Below are 15,118 nucleotides of genomic sequence, written 5' to 3'. Positions count from 1 at the left end.
CCCGGCCCGGTTCCTGCGGCGCACGCGCGACACGCGCCGCCCCGCTCACCTGCTGCCGGAGGCTCCATAGCGAAGGCGGCCATAGCGGCGCGGGCCCGCAGCGGCGGGACGCGGCACTTTCAAACAGAGCGGAAATTCCTGCCGCCGCAAGGCTCCTTGGGAGTGCGTCACTTCCGGGAACCGCCGCTCGGCAGCCACATTGTGTGCCAGGAAGGTGGGGCGGGGGTCACGTGTCACTGCGTTACTGCCCAGGCCGTCCGGATCGCTACCCGTGCGGTCTCCCCAGGGCTGCTGCCAGGGCCTCTCGCGGCGGGCGGCAGCGGTCACCACTGACTGCTGCGCCAACCGTGCCCCTTGGACGTCACACGGGCCCAGATCAGCTGAGGTGCCGCCTGGTGCCCGGGGTTGCGCGCGCATCTCCCGCCCCACCGGCCGTCCCGTTCTCGGCAGCCCACCGGGGGCCTCGGGCTGGTGGCTTCGCCGCCCGGTGTGGTGCGGTGCGGTGCTGGGCGGCGGGGGCCGCTCTTCTGACTACTTGGTGGCTGGAGACGTGTCAGTCCCCTTCGGGAGCGACCCAGGCCCGGTGTTGAAAGAAGAAAACATTGCCCACAGCCGTTGTGATTCCTTCAAAAGCTTGCCTCTGGGAACGTGTGTGTCCTCTCCCGCTACTGCTGAGGGTGGTTATTTTAGGCTTAACTTGCACTACATCTGGTACCTTAGCGGGTGTTAAAAGTCATTGCTGTGAGCAATTGACATTTAGGGTGCAGAAGCAACAATTTTTACCCTATCTTGCCATAGAAAGTGGCTTATTGCTATGACCAAACATAAGTTCAGGGCTGCAGAAAGCTTCAAAAGTGGTGTGTTAGGGGTCAGATGAAGTTTCAAAACAGCGTCTGATGTAACTTCTGTCTGCACCGCACCACACTGCACTGCCTCCCAGTGCTTTCAGACTGGGAAGGCAGCAGGGGGGCCAGTCTGGGGGGGTTTCAGCCCTTGCTGGAGGGTGGGGCAGTTGTACTGGAGCCCCCCAGGGGTGCTCCAATAATCAAGTCTGCTCCAGTGTGTTGTAATTCCAGCGTGTCAGAGCAGCTTCGCTGCACTGTATAGATGCCCTCAGAGGGCACTTAGCACAAGCTACTGAGCTTTAACATGTGGACCCTCAAGTATTAAGTGCACTTAGTATGCTCTAAGTGTGACAAGTAACTTCACCCTAACCCTTTGGATGTGGTATCATATGTTTACTTGGAACAGTTACAGATTCTTGGAATGTAGTGACCTATTAAAGATAGTGCCTGTTAGGAGATAGACTGACCTGAAAGAGAATAATCTGGCAACTGCATGAGAGCACTTACCACATGCTAAACTGCTTGAGTGTGTGTCTGCTCCCATTTTAAGTGCACTTAGTAGGTTGAACGTGTGACACCAACCTTCTCAGATTCTTGACTGAATGGAAAAAACTCAGTAGCAGCATGGATCACATTTTTTATATCATGTTAGGTAATAGGTTTCCCTTGCTTTATGCGGGTTCTGTATGTGAGAAGTCGCTCTTATTCGATAACCTTTTTTATACCAAAAAATCATTATATGTGAGGTGAATTCACTCTTAGGTGATCCTTGTGGTGGAATCCCACAGGCAGCTGCTTTGTGCAGTGCATTGTGGGAGTGATGCGCACCAAAATATAGTCTCCTGTGTGTATCTGTGCTCCTCACTTGTTGTCTGCAATGTGTTTCTGTAGGTGCCGTTCCCATTATGATAATACCCTGTGCTTGTGTGTACTGTCTGCTGCTGGTAAGTACCAAAATTGCCTTGGAAAAGTGGTAGAAATGTGTCTGGGGTCAGTACAGTCAAGGTCTTTACATTGTAAAGTTGGTTCCCCTTATGCAAATTCAAGTTATGTGCCATTTTCCAGGAACACATGTACAGCATAAAGGAAGGGAAACCTGTAGTGGGATGTGTGTTAGAACACATAAGGAGAGCTTTCTTCACATTTTTAAATTTTAAATACAGAAAAGGTAAGTTCATGCACTTTGTTAATCTATGGAGTTAGACAATTGGACTATGGCAAAGGTTTGTTTCTTTGAGCAGTTACTAAGCTTGGAAGAAACATTAGGGTACTACGTTAGCAAGGTAACGTTGCCGCTGACAAGAACCAGAAATATGAAATGAGCAAATTCACTCACCAAAGAGAAGCATAAAGGAGAGGCATTTCTGAAGTTGACCTTACATCTAGAATGAAAAGTTGACCTTTCCATCTAGAATGGAAAGTTTCAGTGACTGTCTTCTATATGGAAAAGGGAAAGTGATGACCAGCAGCATCAAATAGGGGATAGTAGGAAGCTATAGACATGACAGTATGCATATTTATCTCAGAAACGTGTATTTGCTGGATTTATGATTTTATGTTAATGCAAATTTGAAAATAAAGACATTGTTTTGGTAAATTATGTTGTATATTTTTGCTTATCAAACTTTTGAAGCAAATTGAAATTTCAGTCGGAACTCTGAATGCTAGAAATGCTTTTTACGTGCTTTACATAACCAAATAATAGGCCAGATGTCTCCTTTGTTCTCTGGAGCTGTCATTTGTTCCATGTTTACCTCATTTTTCTAGTCCATGAAGCAATGGTCTGGTCAGCCATAATTACATTTGTACAGGTGTTATTAGTTCATTTGATTTACTTCTTACTTCATTAAGCTGAGATACATTTCTTGATAGAGATCTGTCATTCTCTTCCCTCATTCAAAGATGAAAAATTATTTGTGACTCCTTCTGGACTCATTGAGCCAGATGAGTAGCTGGCATAAAATGTCATTGCTACAGTGATTTCAGCTGAGTTATGATTTACACATATTGGCAGTCTCATTTATTAACTTTGGAACAGAATTTTGGCTGAAGTTTCTAACCCTCCAAACATAAATCTTGAACTCTAATAGCCAATATATATTTTCATGTGCGTTACAGAGTTTGAGCTGACTTTTCTGCAAACTCACGTGGTGGTGCATACAAGAGGCTTGACATGCTATATTTGAGCTGCTGCTGCAAAGAGAATTGTCAAAATACATCAAATGTAAATTGTGTGTCATTATCCCCTAACTCATCCAGAATGTCACAGCAGGTAAAGAATAATTTATAGCATCTTATGATAGTGCTAGCTTTGTTCAGCATTTGAGTTTCAAAATAATAGGTTCATTAGCAAGGGGTAAAATGTTCCACTTCATTCAAATAGATACATCCACTCCTGGGGCAGACTTCAATTCTAAGGGGCACAACACACTATTTTACCCTAACTGTATACTGGTATATTTGCATCTGCTATACTCACAGTGTTTATTTAGGTTGATTGCCATTTTCCTCGGGTGACTGCAACTAGAGATTGGCTCAAGTAAAAAATTATAATAACCAACTCCAGATTCTGAATTCCAACATTTTAAAGTTTCTGGCTGGTAGGACCCCAAATTTTGGTTCAGGCTTGTCTTCAACTGTAACCTTCCTTAACTTGTAGTTTTTCTCTCTTGTACAGATGTTTTCTAATTTTTAAAACAAGTACTACTAGTATTGATAGCTGCATAAAAGAATCAAGGCATGAACGGGTAATAGGTACAAAAGCAGCAAGGTTATACATGAAGACTAAAGAAAGTCCCTGAAGTTGATGGGCATTCTTTGAAAATTTCCACAGGACCAAGATGAAAGCAATTTTCACCACATACTCCCTGAAGGAAAAAAGTCATTCTGCAGCTAGACATCCAGCGTGTCAGCTATAGTGGCACTATAGTGACTTACAGGTTGTGGATGTGCATAGAACTGGAAAAAGTGGGATTTGTTCAAATCTGTTATTGAACCAACTATATTTTAATAGTTTGATATAGTTAGTCCGATAAAAAGATATCTACCAAAATATATAATTAGTCCAATAAATGATATAACCAAACAAATCCTGTTTCTTGGATAGTCTGTAGATCACCATTGCTGCAATAACACTGCAATGTAACTGCATAAAAACAGTGCTCAGTACAAATGCTTTAAAATTTACATTATAATTATATAAAACTAGCAATTATACAGTAAAAGCAAATCCTCTATTGGTCACCCACCCTTTGAAACTAAACGTTCTATTGCAGTGATACTAAAAAACAAACAGACAAAAAACTTTTCACCTGGAACTTCCATAAGACTGCAGGAGAGTATTCAAATAACACACAACACTTGAACCACTCTTGTACAGCAGGGTGGAGTTTTCTTCCCCAGCTAAAATCAGTCAGTATATTCACCCTGGAAGGAAATTTTAATTCAAGGAAGCTACAAAAAATAGGAATAATTTGTTTTTTATGAAAATGCCATGTAAGCTTCAGCAGTTCCCAAACTCTGACACATTGCATACCACCAATTTAAAACAATACAACCTTAAGTACCACCAGCAAATTTTTGTCCTGTAAAGTAATTATAATAAATCTGTTAACGCATACCACTGACAGGTTGTAGGCATGCCACTTGTGGTACATGTACCACAGATTGGGAACTGCTGCTTTAGGCCATTTCAAAAGAGTTCCTGGGCATGTCTACACATTCATTAATGTGCAATAATTATAGCGTATTAGTTTAAAACCTGTAATAAGAGGTACTAACTTACTGTACTGTAATCGGTGCTATTGCACATTAGCATTGATGAACACTTTTTTTAGTGACATTAATGCACAGTAAACTAAATCTACTACATATTAGCATGGGTTTTACAGTAGAATTAGTCTTCTGCGCATTGTCTCATGTAGACACGCCCCCTAAGATACAAGCCCTTGAAAACAGCATTTTAAAAAATTACCCGGTTCCTCTAACTTATTTTGCATGGACCTGTAGCTCAAATTATAATCTGTATTCATCCTCTAACTAATCTCTGCTGCTTAGTTTATCTCAGCTACCTAGCACACTGCTTCCATTGCCTAATTGAAGAATTTAGTAAAGATGAAGTTTGCAATGGTAGGTCAGCACTATTAAACTGATATGCAAAAAAAAAAAAAAGAGAATGGAATGTACCTCAGCAACAAGACCAGGACTGTTGAGGCCAACAATCTAGTGTTAGCAACTGGTTGGATCAAAAATAATATGCTGTAATCTTTGGTCCAGGTACTGAGAGTTTTCCCTGAGAAAAAAAGTTTCTTGCTTAGGTGCATTACTTTAAAATGTTTGAAAATTACAGTTTTATTTCAGAAATATTGTGAAGGTAATAAGCCTTGATCAAATACAGGGAAGAAATAGTAATTTGGTAAGCAGTTAGACAAAGGTAATTATGTTTCTGGAAGAATAGCTGTGTTTGTAGCCCAGGAAAATGAGTCGTTGGGTCAAGGGGTGATTAATACACTCCCAACACCTGACCCCCAACATAAGCTACTTTATATTACTTTCAGACTGTTATAGTTTGTCATGAAAATGTACAGAATAAGGATTGAAGTAATGAAGGAAAATGCAGGGGGGTTCTGGTGGAATGCTAAATGCGAGTGTTGGGATGACTAAGAAAAGGGAGAGAGGATTAGAGTCCAGAGGAGTGAGAAAAATAGGTGGGGAGGAAAGTTTGGAAAGAAGGGATTAACATCATTGAGATAAGTGGAGATGAGTAATAGCAGTTGGTATTAAGAGGACAGAAAAAGGATTGGGAAAGCTCAGACTGACGGGAATTAAGATGAGGGATAATAGTCTTGAGAATAAAGCCCAGGGTGGTTGGCAGGATAAATGGGAACTGGGGTTAGGAAAAGGAGGTGATGCCTCCCATTTATTTCCCAGTTTATAGATGTAAGTTTTAGTTACGTTAACTGATTTTGATTTTCAGAAGATCAAGTTTAATTCACATGTTCTGCAAGGGCATAAGAACATTGGACAGCTTTAACTCTATGGTAATAAAGTTTCTGAATACTTAGTATTAACATCAATCTACAAGGAACTAGACTGAATACATTAACTCAGTTTAGGAATTACTGCAATTCAAGTTAATGGTGCCCAAAGGAGAGCATACTCTATAAATTCTTATAAGCAAGCCTCTCATTAGTCCTTCATTTTACCACACATTTATAACTGTCCTACAGTCTTGTATCATTTTTATAGTATATCTGTGTGTGAAAAACATTGAATAATAAAACCTGATCCAGACAATACTTTTTATTCTAAATAAAACAATCTTCTCTTTGATATCTTGGCATTTTCCCCTCCTTAAATATCTCACTTTGAGGTTGGTTACCTGTCATTTCAAAGTGCAATATCATTCTACTTAAAGTCACCCCATAATAGGACAGTGTAGAAAAAAGTTTCAATAGGGCATTAAAACATTTTACATCTTCTTCTTCATCAAAAGGCCACCTGGTTTAAATCTTAAAAAATATTTAGTGGCTGCCTACCCATAGGATTCCTTTAAAAACCTGCCTTTGTATGTTCGAATTAAGACCAAACAGTGAGGCACTTTATTATAAGAATAGTTTATTATCTAGGTTTTACAGCCAACTAGAATGGATAAAGATTGGACTCAGTATTAAAGTAAATGCAGTAACTTTATTATCTGAGGCAGCATTTTATTTCCCTTTTCTATTGCTTGTATCCTCAGACAGTTCAATGAAAACCTGTCATTCTCTTCTGTCTGATATTTCAAACAAGCTAGAACTTGATCTTTTATCACCACTCTAGGGGAAAAACATGTCCTTGGGCCAATTAAGCGCTGAAGTCAATGGAATAAAGTTTGGCCTCTTCCCTGCTTGAAGTCTGGACCAAGTAATGTAACATATTTAGATAAAAAAGTGAAGAATTAAATATGTAGAAAATATATTTAAAATATACGTGTGAGAGGAGTCTGAGAAACGACATAAAGTACATCGACACATCTGTTACAATACAAGCACACAGACTGTTTAGTTTCTCTCTTTTTATCATTCATGATCATTTATGCTTGCATTTGCCTTTTTATTGTACTCTTGGTACTTGTGAAGCTGCTCCATGAAGCCAGGATTTGGACAAATGGCAGGCCTTGCATTTTTCACCAGAGTAAAGGCTCTGGCAAAACCAAGTCCTTCTGAATTCATTAGAAAACCAATGACAATTGCTGCAGCACGAGAGACTCCTGCATTACAGTGAACCAGCACCACTCCATCCTTCAAATGAAAAATGAAATACGTCAGCGATGTAAGATGCTCTGTTATTGTCTGTTACATGCACGGTAATATATTTCATCTACAGTTTTTCTCCTATTGAGATTTACTAAAATCACTTTATCAAGTTCTAAGAAATTTGATAAATATCAATAATTATGAACAAAAATAAGGAGTTCTAAATTAATAGCATAAATGACCAAAACTGCTTTGCAATGGCTAAGGAATAAAATAAATAGCCTATTTTGTAGTTGTGGTCCTACTACTTATAGGGGTTGCACACCTATATCAGTAGAACTACTAATACTTCACAACTGGCTACCCTAGTTCATTTAATTATTCCTCTATATCTTCTATTATAAACGCCTTTTGAAAATTGGCAAATCCAAGGTCTGCCAGATGAAGGATGAATGGTAAAAGCCTCACACTTGAAACATGTGCAGGGAAAGTCAAAATCATGGATTGCTGCTAGCGCCTGGTGCCATTTTCAGTCTTTTTGCAGTGAGTCATCCCCCCCCATGACTGCCTCACATGCCCCTCACCACTAAATGGCTGGAGGGCTGCCCTTCAGGTGACCCCACCCCTTGCTGCTGATTGGCAGCCCTCTCTGCCAATCAGTGAAAGAGGGAGTGGCCACTAATGTGATGCCACTGCCCTTTCACCAGGGATAAACTATGAAAATTATTCCTATTCATTTTTGTATTCAACAGGAATATAGAATAAAAATGCAAGACAGCCACAATCTTAGTGAGTTTTATAAGAACACAATCCTATGGCCCTGAAAGGCCAGTGGTCTTCTAGTCCAGTTCAACTTCCATCCAAGAATAAGCTGTGTAGAGAAGAGAGAACTCTACATTTCAATGCCAAGTTTCCTTCAAATACTTCTGCAAAGGTGTGGTTTATCCCTACTAAGAAAAGCACATGCATACCTTGGGGCCGAGGAGGCAGGCTTTCTGAAAGAAAGGACTGGAATAGAAGAATAGGGTCCTCTACAGGTTTCAGTGTCTTTTCTTTAGGGGGAGAAGAACCCACCACCCTTGATGCAACTGTAAGAAGAAATCTTCACAAGGGAACCATGGCTAAAAGTTTCTCCCCAAAAAACCTACAGGATGGGTGCATCTACACAAGATGCTGTACTGCGAAGTAGCATGGTTTACTGCATAATAAGTATGTACATATGCTTACTGCACAGTAAACCTCACTAATTGCAAGTAAATTTGCTACCTGCAAATGCAAATAGCAAATTTACTTGCTATTACTAACTGTTCAGTAGCACTCGTGTAGACACCTGACTGCAAGCAAATCTACTCCTGGTCAGCCAGCCACTAGGGGGTGGGAGAACGCTCCCTGCCCCTGCGAACTGCCTGCTGCCAGGGTGGGCTCTGCCACCAGAGGAACTATGTCCCCTTGCCCCAGCAGCAGGAAGTTTATCTCCCAGCCTTATCTCCCGGTCCCCGCTTCACCATTGCAATCTGGGAGCAGGTGATGGGCTGGGAGATCCTTATAACAATCATGGAACTGAGTGAGGAACAGGCTCCCTAGCCCCCACTAGCAGGGAGCTCCCAGTGTTGTCTCCATGGTTCTGGGGTCAACACTGGGAGATCCTTATCTCCCCATGCCAGCTCCACAGTCCTGGGGCCAGCACTGGGAAAGTCTTATCTCCCAGTGCCAGCTCCGTGGTCACAGGGCTGGTGCTAGGAGATCCTTATAATGATCATGGAGCTAAGTGGGGGACAGGATCCCCAGCCCCTACCAGCAGGGAGCTCCCATCACTGGCTGCAAGGTTGTGGGGATGGTGCTGGCAGATCCTTATCTCCTAGCACCACCTCACAGTCACAGGGCTGGTGCTGGCAGATCCTCATAAGGGGATTTGTTGCCTTTTCAAATGCCTTTTCAACTGGGATGTTGCCTTTTCAGTGTTCTAGAAGTATAATAGATGTAAATATTTCACTTGCAGATCACCTGGGATGGATACTGCACCTAATGTGCTTTAGAAAGGTCTCCTCAATATCAATCACCCTTATAAGGATTTCCCAGCACTGGCCTCACTGTCACAGAGCTGGGCCTGGGAGATAAAGATCTCCCAATGCCAGCCCTGCAACTGCAGAGCTGGTGCTGGGAGCTCCCTGCTGGCAGAGGCTGGGAAGCCTGTTCCCCACCCAGCTCCACAATCATGGAGCTGAGCAGGGAATAGGCTCTCCAGCGCCTGCCCTGCAATCACGGAGTTAGGGCTGGGAACTTGGTCAGGGACAGGTCGCAGCCCCATGCCCCAACTGAGAGATTGAAGCATGGGGCTTAGAAAGGGCTGCAGCAGTGGGGCAGGTCTCAGCCCCCTGCCCCAATTTGCTGCTGGGGCAGCTAGAAACAAGCCCCCAGCTGGGCAGAGAATCCAAGTCCCCTACACCAACTCTTTCCAAGTCCCTTGCCTCAATCAGGGAGCTGAGGTTGGAGCTCCTTGCTGCCGAGTTAGTGGGACATTGCTCCTTGCCCCCAGGGGGCTGCCTGCAGCTCTCTGCCAGCCCCTGGATTAGCACCCAGAGGGAGCCTAGAGCTCTCCTTGGCAGCAGCAGGAGCCCATTGCAGGGTCTCAGGAAGTGACAGCAGTTTGCTGCCATTAGCAGCAAATCTGCTCCCACTTCTTTACACATGTAGATGCCTGCCCAGGAACATTTACTCGTGAGTATATTGCTCCCGGATTTAATGCATGTGTAGACACTCCTGATGTCACTGAACAGGGATACTGCCTTTTTAATGTTCTGGAAGTATATAATAGATGTCAAGTAAATGCTTCACTTGCAAATCACCTAGGATGGATACTGAACCTAACATGCTTTTAAAAGTTCTCCTCATTTAATTTGGTCCCTAGATCAGAGATTGGTAGCATTTTCTCAGCAGCAGTGTTTTCTCAGATCTGAAGCAGACTGCCACTAGGATGCAGTCACCATCCCTTTTCTCTATCACCCAGCTACAGCTCCATATGGGCAAAGCTCCATACCCACATCCCAGCTCTGAGATGGATCCAGTGGCACTGTAGGTTGCTCCCTTCTACTCTAGGAGGCAGCTGAGCTCTTCTGAAAATCTGGCCCCAGATGAGGATGCTGTGGTATTTGAATAATCTGATCTCATTTAAGCATTTACATGGAGGCAATCACAGTCCAGTATTTTTTAGGGTGGTTTACTAGACCTTTTATTAGTAATTATCAATTAGTATATGTCTTTTTTGTTTTATTCACTAACTCAGGAAGTCTCAAAGTTCTCTGCTGTGTAAATAGGTGGTGCTCAACCTCTGGCCTGCAGCCTGAATTTTGGCACATTTATTGATCCCAGAGTTATGGTGATAAACACTGCCACCACTCCCCCACCACGAAATCTCCAGGCCCATGGAGAACCCTGTGGCCCAGAAGATACAGCCCCATATGCCAACACACGGTTGCTCTGCAGCTGAATCTGGTGCCTGGAAATCACATTTCGCACACCAGACTGCACCCATAGAACAACCCCATTCATCAACTCCATGCTGGATCCAGCCTGCAGACTGGTCCCACACCACTTACCCGGCCTGCGGGACTGAAGAGGTTGAGCATCACTGGTATAAAACATCTTTTAACATAATTGCTCATCAACTGCTGTGTCTCATTTCTGACTGTGTAAACCATGTCTCCTTTCCCAGGTAATAAAACAGCATCTCTTTGATAGTTATATAGAAAAGTAATAACAGCTTTTAATATATGTTTGGTGATGAAAACATGATGTCAGAAACATGTAACCAGCCCACTTGCTGCAGACTGCTAGCACAGCATGTATGTCACTGTTCTAATCTAATCAATTACCTGATCCTTTGGCTTTCTATCATTTGTGTTACCAACATATTAAGATAGCCATTGAAAGTCTTTATAAAAGCACCTCTATTTATAGGGAAGTAACCGGAACATAACATTTCTGAAGCATTGCAGTGACTCTAAGCTATTAAGGCTGTCAAATCTCATTTAGAAATGAAATGGAAACCGTAACTAGAACCCTGAAAGAGGTCATTAAGTGAGAGCACGTTTCAGGTAACTTGTAAATGATATGCTAGAAGGAAAGAACATAGTGTAACACGAAGGACGATGGAGCAGAGTTACCTTCTTTCATCCTAAACTATGTAAATAACAAACATGGTAGATCTGGTAGGTTTGACTGACAATATACATTCTTTTCCTGGACCAAAGGAACCTCCTGGGTCACCAGATCTTACCTCTGTCATTGTAAGCAATAACATAATATACAACTGTTTGTAGATTTATCAGTCTGATCATCACTTCCCCTTTTTCTGCAGAAATATACCAGTTGGAGGCATATGCAGAGAGCAGAACTGATAATTGCCATGTATCTTCAAGTATTTTGTCCATTTCCTACCTTTGCCTTTCTTTTCCAGGATTTTTAGTGTGGAGTTAGGTTTGATTCAACAAACACTTAAGCTTAAATCCATCTTTCTATTTAGCAAGTATTCATAGGTTAGTATGTTAGACCTTGAGGAGATGGCTAACACAAGAACAGCAGGATGAAGCATCCCATTCAAAACCCCTTTCATCTCCAGGAGTAGTGGTTAATTCCCTGCTTCTTCCTTGGTAGAACAAAACCTTGTCTCACTGATGGACAGATTCTAGAAACTATAGAAGGGAAAGCTCATATAGGTTTCAATTTCCCATTACAGGTTTCTCTTCAGGAACTTGTTATCTGGATCTATGTTGAACTTTGTTTATCAAAAAGATACCCTCTGTTTGAGATCTAATACATACTACACTAAAAAAGATTACAGCAGAGAGAAATTATATTAAGTCATTCTCAAAAAATCATAATATATGAGATTAGTGAACAAGTACAAGTATGAAGAGAGGGTAAGGAATTATTTTTTTCAATATAAAGTTTGCCTGCAGGGGTAATGACTAAAAAACTGCAATGCCAAAAGTAATATTTGCATTATGAAATATGACAGAGTCATATTTTCTTTTTCTCAAAAGAAGCTGTCTTAAAATATTGCCAGAATAACTAGTAGCATGAATTATTGATATACCTGAATCCTAGCTTGCTCAATAAACTCAAAACACTCTGGAAAATAGGATGTGATGTCTGTCTCAGGAAGATCCAGTATGGAAATGCTCTTGTATACAAAGTCATCGAGGAAGGCATTTTCTACTCCATATGCCACATTTAGGACATGAGTAACCTAAGCCAAAAAAGATAGTTAGTGAAAACAAACAAAGAACAAATCATTGCCCATTGGTAAATACCAACTGCAGCTTATATGATTACATGATTTAGTTTTCTTTTAGATTATTACCTTTAATAAGACATGCTTATTTCTTTGCAAACTACTTCACTCATCACTGCAATGTATCTATTTCTGATGTGGAAGCACATCTTGTTTAATAATGTGGAGGCACATACACAAAAACTAATAAAAAAATACCAGAGATACTCTCTCCCACAGCTAAATTTGAACCCTTCCCCCGGAGTTGAAAGACTTCATGTTTCAAATGTAATGAAAGATTGGCAGGGTCTTTCACTCTCTGGACACACTAACAGACTGGCTGACACTTGACCCAACCTTTGCCTACTTATCACTGTTAGGCCATTGGTTCATCTTGGGAAAAGACCTGGCCAATGGCCTTCACCCTTACATTACACATCACATGATGCTTCTCTTTACAAATAAATGAGGGGGTATAGAGACAGAGGATCTGCTGCCCTCACCTTGCCATGCAGACAAGAGAATTTTTTTTGTAAGCAGTCAAGTGGAAGATATGGTGTAGGAAAAGAAGAGATTTTGAGAGGACCAGGAAAAAAAGCAAACTGGGGGTTCCAAAAAACCTTAAAACCAGCCATAAACTGAAGATTTCTTATCTAAAAGGTAGGACAAGCTCCCTTACTATGCTGGGCACTGGAGTACTAAATAAGAGTGCCCTTCTGAGTTACCAACATTGCAAACTAGAGCACACAGTACAGCAGGCACACACTAGGCAGAGATAGGACAACAATAGCTTTATGCCATCTTTGTGTTGTCCAATGGCTGGGAATGTTATAGTGCAGGGAGATACACCACTCCTATGTGCCAGGATACCCTGTCCTATGTCAAAGGAATGCCACTGGAGACCATTCCACCCTCCCTACAATACCAAAAAAAATGTAAAGGGAGCACCATGGGAGCTGGAGGTGAGCCCATCCTTTTTAACTGGACTGTTCCCTGTTTCCAGATCTGACACTGCTCAATAATTGAGATTTGATGGAACACAGCTTAAAGTGAAGCAAATCTTTTCTATCATGAAACAACAAACTTTAACAGCTTGCACAATTAATCTTGTGATGCAGACACTCCAGCTTCTTATGAAAGATGCCCATAATAACCCCTTAGTTACCCATAATAACACCAAGTATAGATAAGATGGAAGTTTCTGGTACTACCTCACTAAATGTTACATAAAATCTTATTTTAAAAAAAAGAAGGGGCAAAGTTTTAAAACCAACATTCTCATGATTAAAAGGCATTTTCCACTAGCACTTTCCACTATGAGACAGTTTACTGCCATTACTATGCTGTTTTTTACCCCATATCTCTTCATCGTCTCCAGATCATGAGCAGCATCTTGTGATCCTGTAAGAAGAGAGGCCTTATTATCATATCATTTGCATATCATTCAAAAAGGCAAGACAAAGAAGCCACCTACTTTGTTTTAAGAGAAGTTAGTACTTTCTTTTTCCTTGGGACAAGGGGACTCATTTTAATTTGTTTCATATTATAATAACAACAACTCTTTAGCCAAGCTTACTAAATACAACTTTCCATTTGCTTACGTGGATAAAACAAGTCAACAGGAAAACAAGGGGGAGAATACAAGAAGCATCATTTTTACTTCAATATAAACAGTAATGACCAGTGCCCTAGAGAGTGATCATGAATGATGCTGAGCAGCTCCCAGAAGAGGCACTGAATCCTCAGCTCCTGTAGATTTGCTGGCAGCTGAGCATACCTCCTGTGGTGCTCGGTACCTTCAGGATCAGGCATTTAACATGAACTTGGATTTAGGTTCAGATATACACTCACCAAGCAGCAACCAGGGCTTAATTACACCAACTTGCAGGTCCAAGCTGAAATCTTGCACGTAACCACAGCCATCCCCATCACTTGGGTCTGCTTCCTCCACCACCTGCATTCTGGCATCTTTCCAGGTCTCTATAATTCTCTTTCCACTCAAAGTTGTTACCCTGGTGCATTGTTTCCTCAGATTTGTCCTGGAAAAACTTCTGATTTCCTGAGTAAGTGAGTGCATGACATGAGCAGGAGCCTTTCAGCAGGCAAAGCAGTAGCCTGTTAGCTTCTCAGTGACGCTAATCTCTTCTCTGACTTATTGCACGGTCTGCACTGCACACGCAGACTCTTTGCTCCTTGGAATTTGCAGACAGCACCAGACAGAAAAGAAAGCTACCATATCAAGCCTCATTTTTCTAAGACTGCTTTTCATTGGTCATACAGAACTGTTCTCTGATTGGCTTAAAATCTCTCCTTCCTGTCAGCTGGTTTTAAATCCGTAGTCCCTGAGGCACATAGGAGAAACAACCCTAAAAGGATTGTATCTTGATTTAAACACCCTTATTGTTTTTTACACTCCAGCTGAATTTAATTTAATGTGTATAATATGTTACTGTCAGTTACTCTAGAAGTAGTGTTACTTGTAAAAGCTTAAACTCTAAAATTGGAGTGCTCTCTTTACACTCTTCTTCTAAGCTAAACTATTTCAAAATGAGGGGATTGAAAAACTTAGAAGTGAAACATTCTAAATTAACAAGCCTGGAGACTGAAATCTGCTACTTAAGGCAAAGAATTGAGTTTTCTCTGAAAATATTTGCCAGATCTACTGTGTTCTTCAGTTCTTAATTATTGGGGTTTTGATTTTCCAATGAGAAACCCAGTATTGTTCATCAAATTGTTCTATGCTTGTGGAAAAACAGGGCAGACAT

At 41.5% G+C, this 15,118-nt stretch overlaps 2 protein-coding genes and 1 long non-coding RNA gene across 3 annotated transcripts in view; all 3 read right to left on the bottom strand.

Moving 5' to 3' along the window:
- Positions 1-166, bottom strand: part of NUP35 (nucleoporin 35) — a 21,292-nt gene extending 21,126 nt beyond the window's left edge. Inside the window, exon 1 of the mRNA XM_019523060.1 lies at positions 50-166. Within this exon, the coding sequence (XP_019378605.1) occupies positions 50-83 (34 nt within the window). The 5' untranslated portion in view covers positions 84-166. The remainder of the gene's footprint in view (positions 1-49) is intronic.
- A 2,337-nt stretch (positions 167-2,503) lies between these two features.
- LOC109301823 lies at positions 2,504-5,127 on the bottom strand. The gene is made up of 2 exons (XR_002098639.1): positions 5,031-5,127; positions 2,504-4,271 (listed from the first exon to the last, which is right to left on the bottom strand). It is a non-coding gene; the product is annotated as an uncharacterized LOC109301823 (long non-coding RNA).
- A 1,386-nt stretch (positions 5,128-6,513) lies between these two features.
- On the bottom strand, positions 6,514-14,615 carry DUSP19 (dual specificity phosphatase 19). The gene is made up of 4 exons (XM_019523059.1): positions 14,205-14,615; positions 13,708-13,754; positions 12,177-12,329; positions 6,514-7,126 (listed from the first exon to the last, which is right to left on the bottom strand). The coding sequence occupies exons 1-4, from the start codon at positions 14,428-14,430 to the stop codon at positions 6,905-6,907; spliced, it is 648 nt and encodes a 215-aa protein (XP_019378604.1). The 5' UTR covers positions 14,431-14,615; the 3' UTR covers positions 6,514-6,904.
- Positions 14,616-15,118: the final 503 nt, after the last annotated feature.

Source organism: Gavialis gangeticus, unplaced genomic scaffold (genome assembly GCF_001723915.1).
Source record: "Gavialis gangeticus isolate Ggan-Ray unplaced genomic scaffold, GavGan_comp1, whole genome shotgun sequence".
In the NCBI taxonomy this organism is placed as follows: domain Eukaryota; kingdom Metazoa; phylum Chordata; order Crocodylia; family Gavialidae; genus Gavialis; species Gavialis gangeticus.
This window is presented reverse-complemented; position numbering and strand designations above follow the sequence as displayed.